The sequence below is a fragment of the Bidens hawaiensis genome, unplaced genomic scaffold, assembly GCF_021521415.1.
Source record: "Bidens hawaiensis isolate Kalapana, Puna unplaced genomic scaffold, B.hawaiensis_p1.1 tig00018720_1, whole genome shotgun sequence".
Taxonomy (NCBI): Eukaryota; Viridiplantae; Streptophyta; class Magnoliopsida; order Asterales; family Asteraceae; genus Bidens; species Bidens hawaiensis.
The window spans coordinates 181,169-191,049 of record NW_027492834.1 but is presented as its reverse complement, the minus strand read 5'-3'; the positions used below and the strand labels follow the sequence as shown (position 1 = coordinate 191,049).

Below are 9,881 nucleotides of genomic sequence, written 5' to 3'. Positions count from 1 at the left end.
GTTTGTTTTACGTCCATTCAAACCCCTTGAATCAACTAAACTAGCCAATTGTTGTCATATTTCTAACATTGTTCGCTTTACAAACTACTATATACAAGGGTTGTTTTACATTTGTGATTTGTTCCCTTCTAATATTTATATATATATTTTTAAATTTTAATTTTATTTATTGTAAGAAAATTAATAATATACTTAAGATTTATAATGAAAGAGTTTCACAAATAAATAACACGTTATAACCTAGTTTAAAAGTTATCAGGTTTACACATGACTCGTTTATTTTTTTATTATACAATTGTTCTTAATTATATATAATATCTTTTTTTTAAATCAAATATTATTTTTTATTATATCCCTATTTTAATGGTGAGATTAATTTATAATTTAATGAGATATTATAACCCGTTTAAGGGTTATCTGGGTTTGGTGAGACTCATACCCGTGAGTTCGGATCAAATGCATGAGAAACCTCCATTTACAAATAAAAGAATATGGTGACTTGAAAGAATGTAGGAAACAACCGGAGAGATTTTAAAGATTTCATTTAAACATGTTTAAGATATATAATAAAACAGTGTTCATTTCTCAACCTTTTTACTATATACAATAAAATTGTTAAATTATTGTGTTTGCTTGTTAATGTTTTGTGAATAACTAATTACCTATAACAATCTTGAAATAATAATGAATTTTATTTACATAAATCAAAATTCTCACTTAAAAAACACCTACATGGCATGTGACGATCAAAATCCTCATAAATCCAAGTGACAATTTTTATTGAAACGCGTATAACGTATCATATCGTCTCGAATCATAATATCCCACCTAACGGCTAACACCATTAAAATTACAAAAGTATTAGACTAAGATAATATGTATATGCACACATGAGGTTCTCCAAAGTATTAAGTTTAAAGCTTTACTAGCCCATGGTGTAGGAAGGTCTGGGCAAGTTGATAACTGTACTCTTGACTTTAGTCATCATGTTGATACTATTGGTCACTCCTTGCGAACCAATTCCACTATCTTTCAAACCCTATTCAAAAACATATTTACTTCATTAGAAATCAAGTTCAGACCATAAAAGGTTAACAAATTTACAAAGATAATGAGAAAATAATATGAACCTGGAATGGGAAATGGTCAGGACCACGAGCCGGTGCTGAGTTTATTTGTACGGTACCAGTCTCCATTGCATCACTTATCAAGATTGCTTTGTTGATGTCTTTTGTAAATATGCAACCCTGAGAAAACCAACAATAAAAAGTGACATTTGAGGTCAAAGTCAAACTTTTGACTTTAAAGGCTTTAAAAAGGTGTGTATGTTGTAAGAAATATGAGGCCAACAGCTTTCAAGATTAAAGAATATATTATAAACTAGAAAAAAGTTTGTCACTTTTTCTAGGTACATAATGAAATAACATAAAAAATTGAAAAAAAAAATAATTATATCTTTGACCTGTAAAAGTCAAAGTTGACGTTACCTGAAGGCCAAAGTTGCTTGCATTACAATGATGAATCCCTTCTTCAACACTAGAAATCCTTATAACGGGTAATACGGGCCCAAACGGTTCTTCCCATGCTATTCTCATATCCGGTTTAACGTTATCAATCAAAAGCGGCCATATAAGATTGTCTTTTCTTTTGTATTCTTGACAAAATGTTGCTCCCTTTTTCTTGGCATCCATGACCAAACCTTCTATAAATTTAGCAGAGGATTCTGTGACTACGGGAGTGATGTCACAGTCGTTTTCATGTGGGCCCACGGTTAATTTTCCGAGCTTTTCGTTGACTTTTTTCACAAGAGAATCTGCTATGGATTTCATTACTAACACGACTTTAACAGCTGTGCACCGTTGGCCACTGATACAGATAAAGCAACACTAAGTGATTTAGATTTTAGACTAGTTGACTGAATAAAGTGTATTACAACGGTTGACTTTACAAAGACTTTGACCTTTTTATTTGACCCGTCGAAGATAAACACAAACCAAATCAATCCGTGCATATATAGGTGGGTCCAAATGGGCAAATGGCAACCTCTAATTATCTTCATTTTTTGACAACATCATATAAATCAATAATTAAAAAAAACGGTGTCACCTGTAAGAAAAGCCTCCTTTAACGATGCTAGATGCGGCCAAATCCAAATCAGCATCCTCGAGAATAATGCAAGCATCTTTTCCTCCCAATTCCATTTGTAACGGAATCATTCCCGCCTTTTTTGATATTGCAATACCCGTGTCTCCACCCGTGAAGCTGAGTGACAATAATAATAGTTAGCTGAGGTTAAAATAAGTAGATAATAATAATAATTATTATTATAGTAATTATAATTATAATAGTCACCTTATGCAGTTAACGGCAGGATGCATTGTGAGAAAGTCACCGATTTCAGAACCTTTTCCAGTTACACAACTGATTACGCCTTTCGGGAATCCAGCTAAGTGAAAGCAATGTATCATATGAAGTGCAGACACCGCGCCCTGAGTTGATCAACATTTAACAACACTTGTTAGTTATAACTAGACACGAAGCTTACAAATATTATATTCGTATTAAATATAATTACTCATACCTGTGTTGGAGGCTTAAGTACAATAGAATTGCCTGCAATGAGTGCAGGAGCAATCTTTGAGACAGACAGATTGACCGGATAATTGAACGGTGGGATTGCTAAAACTATACCTAATGGAATCTACAATAATCAAACACACAGTGTCATCTTACACTATGTTCATATCATGCAACAGAAAGATATATTTAAATAAAAAAACAAATCATAATATTACTGTAGCAATTTACCTTAGACGTTAGACAATATTTTGTCCGTTCGTTTCCCGGGAAACTATCTGACACCAAAAACTTCCCTTCTCCAAGGACTCTCACACCTTCCTCGGCACAATACGACACCAAATCTCCCGACCTCACAACCTTCAAAATAATATATTTTTAAGTTATACACAAAATTCCAACTTTAACAGGTTTCCCTTAAAGCTTGTGTTTTCTAGAATATGACATAAGTATTATTTTGGAATAAAAGATCAACTTCTAGTGCTGCATTTTCTGTCTCTTTAGTGTGTCGCTACTCGCTAGAGCATATTATATTACTTGTTCAAGCTGCAATTACTAATTTGCCCATGTGGCCATGTTCATCATTAGAAAATATTGAATTCTGATGCTAGTAGGCTTAGTGACCAAGATTCAATCTTTTATCACCCAAATTTTATATCTTCTACTTATCGAAATCAGAATCAAAATTTTTACAAAAGTACCCCTCAAGGCTCAAAGTGCATTAGGCTCCATTATTATTCTATATCATAGTTTATTTTCCAACTCAATTTCCCTTAACAAGCTTTAATGATGATTGTTTAAGCAGGTTAATTCATCAAATGATCTTCTTTGTTAAATAAAATGTAATTAAATCGGAAAATATGTCATCTTTATATTATGTTGTACAAAAGTTTTCAAACAATATAGGATCAAAGTTATCATTTTTTCCCATTGATTCTTTCGGTTTAAAAAATCACAAAATATGACTAAAATACCTTTAAAATACAAAATAACAAAATATTAACATAACATGTTCTTCACTTTTAGTCAGAAAACTTGAATGCAATGAGTCATTATCAAAAAATTCAATCAAATCAAATTCGATAAATTGATCACTCCACAAACTGAATAAGGCAAGAAATGACACAAACACAGTAAATAACTAACTGGTGATCAAATTACACTTACTTCAGTAGCAGCATCTTTGGCAGCTTTTGCAATCTCCTTAACAAGACAATCAGCAATGGGCTTCTTGTGATCTTTAAGAATGGCTGCAGCTTTGTGCAACAACTCGGCTCGTTTCCATAAAGGCGTTTTAGCCCATAGTTTTTGTGCAGATTTTGCTGATTCCATCACCTTGTTCACTTCTTCTTGTGTGCATGCTGCATCACAATATATAGCAATAAGTTCAAATCCCTTGAAAGTTGGTTCAATTTCTTGACTTTAATTTGTACCCCCACTTTAAAATATATAGTGATTATATAATCATTATTAACAGTCAATTTATCAGTTTAATAACAAAGCTTATTATCCACACTAAGGGTACTGAAAGATGGGATAAATCGTTGGTTCTCTCATTAACATATTATCCCTTATATAGGGCTAAATACAAAGGAAACATAATCACACTATGATTTACAAAGATATATTCTAACTATATTACAATATGTATTCTATTACTCCCCCACAGTCGAAGCGTTGGGCGGCTGTCGAATGCTTAGGCTGGCTCGGAAATCATCAAAAAGTAACTTTGGAAGCCCTATGATTTACAAAGATATATTCTAACTATATTGTAATATGTATTCTATTAGGTACACATGTGCCTAGGCTCCAATTATTTGCTAGTCGGTACCCATCAACTAATTGCCGACTAATCTTTATTCGGTCAAAGATTAAAAATTTATGTATAAAATTTGGTATATACGTGTATATTTGAAAAATTACATATAAAATTCCAATCCGAAAATTCCCTAGTCGGTAACCCACCGCCCGACTAGTGCCTAGTGAGTTCTACAACACCGGGTGTGCATGGAACAATAAAAACCCATCCGAAGGCCAAACTGAAGAAAACTAAACCGAAATAAAAAGTGGTTGTTTGGTTATATGTTTTGGTAACAACCGGACTTATGGTTTGTTTTTGGTTTTGCATGTAATAAAACCTAAAAAATCGAACCGAATTGAATTTATAGATTTTCACTTTTTATTTTTTTTTGTTAATATATAATAATTTAATAATTATGTACTTAAAAATTTTAATCCAGATGTATAATAAGTTAATAGTTAACATTATAATTAAGGCCCAAATTTGGTACTATGGGCCAATCTTTTTTTCTTTTTCGTTTCAAAATTTGAAAGCTTAAATGACAAAACTGAAAAAAGCAAAACCGAACCATGCCAAATTAATATTACCTTGGACTTTAAACTGGATGTTTCTGGTGGTGGGGTTGATGATGAGCACCCATTTTCCAGAGGATGAAACTTTCCATTCGCCTTCAGAGTAATATTTAAACGTGTCACCTGCTACTATGGCTTCAAAGACTCCATTTTCTCCCATTGTGTTGTAATAATTTGTGTGTAGTGTGTATGTGTTTTGATCTGGGAAATGTAAGAATAAATATAAAGTGATGATCATACAATAATATTAATGGGGAATAGAATAATTATATAGTGGGTTATCTGTGGGTTGTAAATCAGAGTGGACGTCGTAGTTTGAACTTTGTACAAGGTGGTGGCAAATCTTAACAAGTGTACGTTTATATTTGGATATATAGTCAATTATTTACGCATGGTTTTTGACTCTGTTTTTAGCATTCTATAGGCATCTTCTAAGGTATATCCAACTTATTATTTTATTACTACGCTAGTATTTTAGGCTTTTTCTCTAACGGAGGACATAAATTTATTAAGTTTGCTAATTAAAGGATATGTATATAGTAATATGTGATAACTTGGAGATAAATTTGTGCGGGTGAGTTTCCTTAAAACTGGAGTTAACTTTAAGGTGATTCAGGGCTCCGTACAGCTGGGTTGGGCTAGCTAGCGGTGGCCTTTTGCCATTAAGTCACCCCGTATAAAGTACATAGGCTTCTATGTTTGTTGGCCGTTTAAAAAAAATTATTTATGTATTTATTTATTTACTTTTTTGTATTACAAATAAAATATTTTAGATACATTAAACACCATCCTCTTGCACTTTTTTGGTTTGGTGGGTTGAATAGAAGTTTTATTAAAGGTGTGCGTGGTGTAGCTTGGTATGGTTTTAGACTTAAACCAAACCGTAAATTAAAACTTCGGTTTTTGGATTTTTTGAAACCGTTTGGTTTTAGTTTTTCGGTTTTGGTTTTCAGTTTGGTTTCGGTTTTTGCCATTTAAACTTGAAAATTTTAGGCCGAAATAAAAAATTGGCAAAACATAATGAATTTATAAGAATTTAACTAATAGAATATTATACATTTGACCAAAAATATTTGAGTTACATATTTATTAAATTCTTATAAATTACTTAAAAACAAAAATAAAAAATAAAATTTAAGAATTCGGTTTGGTTTTTTTGGTTTTTATTACATGCAAAACCGAAACCGAACCGTTAGTTCAGTTTTTACGAAAACATAAAACCAAACCGTCGGTTTTTGTTTTAGTTCGGTTTTTTCGGTTTGGATTTCTCGGTTTCGTATCAGTTTTTCGGTTTCTTGCACACGTATAAGTTTTATTACTTAAAGTTTTATTGCTATAAACTTTTATATTCAATTTTGTTAAGTTTATACATTTATATTGCACAAATCTATTAAAAGCTTAATATACACGTTTTATAAATATAGTAAACTTTATACAAATAAAGAGGAAAGGAAATAAACTAGCAGGCCCACCTATGAGATTTCTGAAAAGTTGTGAGCCATAAACTTTAATCTTATAAAGTATCCAAGAACTCACCCCACATTGGCTGGTATTGGGCCTCTTAGGCCATGGCTACAGGCTACTAGTACAAAAACATCATATATACATTGCATTATAGTTGGTACTAGTTGGGTGGTATTGGGCCTCTTCGGACATAAAAAACAGAAAAAGGAATAAAATCAACAAATATTTAAAAAAAAATAGCAAGATCTACACATGTTTTAATTATCTACAAGGGTTATTAAATATTATCTGGAAAGAATTTTAACATGTTAGTCAGCATTACTCGAAAGTGAAGTTGGATTTATGTTAAAAAGGTGGAAAATGCCAAAAGGTAACTACAGTGCAACAGGTATCTGAAATAGTTTTTAGGAAAAAAAACAATTTAATAAATTATCCACGCTTGAGGTCATTATAATTATGCCGGAGAATGGTTATTCATATACCTTTTTTGAATATTCATACACCCTCTTAACACACATATTATCTCTACATACACCCTATAAATGGTGTATGAATAATGCATCCCTTATGCCGATACCCTTTTCATATGAGCATAGCAGAAATAAAAAACAATATTACATAATACAGGAATAAAACGTTTGCAATGTCAGAAATAATAAAATAAGAAATTTTTCCATGCTTATAGGCTTATAGCTAGTATTCTAAGACTAATAAAATAAACACAACAAACATCATAAGCACAAGTTTAATCTAATTGTGATACACAACCACACTATTGATGATCATCATCTCAAAATGGCAAACTCTTTGAAGTTGAGAAAGATGTGAGTGATCTAAAATGTTGCGACGGGACGAAATCTTGTGGCAAGTTGGCTCTTTTAGCTATCCTCCTCATATTGCTATGCAAACTTTGTTGCACCAATTTCTTAACCGCTTTACTCTCATCACTCATCATCATGTCTGAATCCTTTACGAGGTCTATTGATCCCAATGATATGGAATCATCAAATCCACATAGAGGCGCTGAAACATTCGCTCCTATGCTGCCTACAAAGGTTTCAGACGCTTGTTTCTCTTTATCATTACTTAAAATTTCCAAAATCCGAGAGGCTCGTTTTTGTGCTAAGGTGCTACCTAGAAGTGTAAGTTCAAGGAGCGAAGATTTAACCCCGGACTCAATCATGAGTACTCGATCTCTATACGACTTGTGAGCCATCACCATCAAGATGTACGTCACTTGTTCTTGACATTCAGGTGAATCCGACCAGCTTAGCACATCAACCAGTATCTGAAACAAATCATGAACACCACCAACCGCCTTCCGTCCATCAGGAGTTGACACCACATTACTCAAAACCGACAAGATTCGATTGCTAACTTCCATATCTCCCAATTTGACCAACATAGATGTCACAAAATCATCAATTTCAATCATGAGTGACACATTTGAACCCAAGAGTGACAAGTTGTAAAGTGCCCTTAGACAATCTTGAACAACAAGTGAATTGACTCCATTTTTGACTGAATTCTTGAATGTGTTGACCAAGAACAAGATAGCTCCTGATGATCCAATAATCGGTTTGTTCGAATCAAGCGCGGTTAACCCAAGAAAATTGGCTACAATTGCTGCATACACATCTTGATTGACCTCACCTTCATCTACAGATTTGACAAGATCAAGCATCTTGTGTACTGCCCCAGCTTTAACAATGGCAGCTTTGTTCCTGAAATTATTCAAGATCAAAACTTTTTTTAATAATTGAGTAGACCCATTAAGCAAAGATCAGATCTAACTGTAGGGGTAAAAAGATGAAAAATCAAAACTAGTAAAAACTGAAGCGAAGCAAAATCTAACAGTTTGGTTTTATACTTTTTCTGAAAATCGAATTCACTGTTCGGTTTTTGACTTTGCATGTAATAAAAAGCAAACCGAACTGAACTGAATTTCTATATTTTATATTTTTATTTTTTTTGTTTTTGTTTTAAGTAATTTATAAGAATTTAATAAAAAAAATAACTCAAGTATTTTAGCTCAGCCTCAAATGTATAATAAATTAATAATCAATTTGATATTAATTAACCAAAATCAATTACGCATAAATTCATTATGTTGGTCTAATTTATTTTACGGTATTATCAAGCTCAAATGACAAAACTAAAATAAAACCAAAAGAAGACTGAAAAACCAAAACAAATTCAAATTTTGGTCCGGTTTTGAGCACTTAGCTCAAAACAGAACCAAATCTAAGCATGCACGCCCGTAAATAATGGAAATGCTTACGTGTCATTTCCGATTCCGATATTAAGAAGAGCGTACAAACCGGTGATTTGGAAATCAAGATCGCCGGAATCAAGCATGCCGACTAACGGCGGGATTGCTCCGAGCAATTCTAACGTCGTTCTGACGTCAGCATTCTCCTTCGTTAACCTCCTCACATCCTTGGCGCCACCCAAAACATCATCGTACTGTAACCTTCTAACCACTTGTTCCAACTCTTCCTGTTCTTCCAACAGCTCCGACATCCTTAGTAACTCCGAAAGCTTCTCCGACTTCTTTTTCTTAACTCCATTATTATTATTATTATTATTATTATTATTTGTGATGATGACGTCAGATCTGCATTCTGATTCAACAGTCATGTGACAGCCGCATCCGATGGTGTGGATGAACTTGCGGCGACACGTGGACCATAAGCTGGTGGAGTGGTGGTGGTGAAGAAGAAGATAAAGAAGCATTGAACCCAGAGAGTTTTGTTGTTGGAATGATCGGCCCATTTAGTCAGTGGTACATTGCACCGATAGACATTAAAAGATATCCGAAAAGCAGCATTAAGAGTATATGATGAGAGGTGAAGGTTGCTTCTGATACAATGGACTGATGGAGTGAGGGAGTACAGTCATGTGTGTCAGATATAGATATAGAGAAAGAAGAAAGCTGGGGTGGGGTCCACATGGAGCAATGGTCCGGACTTCGAGATAACTATTTCGTTCGAAGAACGGAATGTGATGGCCTGATCTATTCATTCATGAAGAAACTCACAACCGGTAACACCTTTTGGCTTAACATTGAAACAAATTGCTTTAGGGAAAGAAATTACATTAAAATCAATATATTTTCTCTTTTATTTAATTAAATACTATTTTATTATATTTTAATTGTTATTTTTTTCTTTCTACTCCACTAACAATCACTTACAAAAAATATTAAAAAAATTATACAGTAAACAATGTAACCTTAAATTTAACTTTTCAATATAACATTTTCTATCTCATTTACTCACAATCACTCATAACCATATCATATAATTTTCAAATCTTATTCACAAAATCATAAGACACTGGCTAAGAATGCTATTAGACAACACTCAAACTCATAATCTTCCATAAAGAAAGTCAAAAGGCTACTGCTAAACCAATTAATTAGCCTTTGGCAATTGGTAGGCCCGACAATCTTGACCTATTATCCT

At 33.0% G+C, this 9,881-nt stretch overlaps 3 protein-coding genes across 3 annotated transcripts; all 3 read right to left on the bottom strand.

Annotated features, from left to right (window-relative positions):
• Nucleotides 1-777: 777 nt before the first annotated feature.
• On the bottom strand, nucleotides 778-5,183 carry LOC143556746 (NADP-dependent glyceraldehyde-3-phosphate dehydrogenase-like). The gene is made up of 9 exons (XM_077046001.1): nucleotides 4,966-5,183; nucleotides 3,745-3,938; nucleotides 2,809-2,937; nucleotides 2,582-2,701; nucleotides 2,353-2,489; nucleotides 2,107-2,262; nucleotides 1,488-1,866; nucleotides 1,131-1,247; nucleotides 778-1,039 (listed from the first exon to the last, which is right to left on the bottom strand). The coding sequence occupies exons 1-9, from the start codon at nucleotides 5,108-5,110 to the stop codon at nucleotides 926-928; spliced, it is 1,491 nt and encodes a 496-aa protein (XP_076902116.1). The 5' UTR covers nucleotides 5,111-5,183; the 3' UTR covers nucleotides 778-925.
• Nucleotides 5,184-7,111: 1,928 nt separating this feature from the next.
• LOC143556744 (U-box domain-containing protein 45-like) lies at nucleotides 7,112-8,111 on the bottom strand. Its single transcript, XM_077045999.1, has one exon. The coding sequence runs from the start codon at nucleotides 8,096-8,098 to the stop codon at nucleotides 7,205-7,207; it is 894 nt and encodes a 297-aa protein (XP_076902114.1). The 5' UTR covers nucleotides 8,099-8,111; the 3' UTR covers nucleotides 7,112-7,204.
• Nucleotides 8,112-8,691: 580 nt separating this feature from the next.
• Nucleotides 8,692-9,290, bottom strand: LOC143556745 (uncharacterized). The gene has a single exon (XM_077046000.1). It carries the CDS (start codon nucleotides 9,187-9,189, stop codon nucleotides 8,692-8,694), a length of 498 nt encoding a protein of 165 aa, XP_076902115.1. The 5' UTR covers nucleotides 9,190-9,290.
• Nucleotides 9,291-9,881: the final 591 nt, after the last annotated feature.

Excerpts from the sequence above, each read along its gene's own strand:
- LOC143556746 (XM_077046001.1), bottom strand. The coding sequence starts at position 5,110 with ATGGGAGAAAATGGAGTCTTTGAAGCCATAGTAGCAGGTGACACGTTT. Across the intron at positions 2,702-2,808 it reads AATATTGTCTAACGTCTAAG|ATTCCATTAGGTATAGTTTT; the intron begins GTAAATTGCTAC and ends TGATTATTGTAG. Across the intron at positions 1,040-1,130 it reads CTGACCATTTCCCATTCCAG|GGTTTGAAAGATAGTGGAAT; the intron begins GTTCATATTATT and ends GTTTTTGAATAG.
- LOC143556745 (XM_077046000.1), bottom strand. The coding sequence starts at position 9,189 with ATGGGCCGATCATTCCAACAACAAAACTCTCTGGGTTCAATGCTTCTT.
- LOC143556744 (XM_077045999.1), bottom strand. The coding sequence starts at position 8,098 with ATGCTTGATCTTGTCAAATCTGTAGATGAAGGTGAGGTCAATCAAGAT.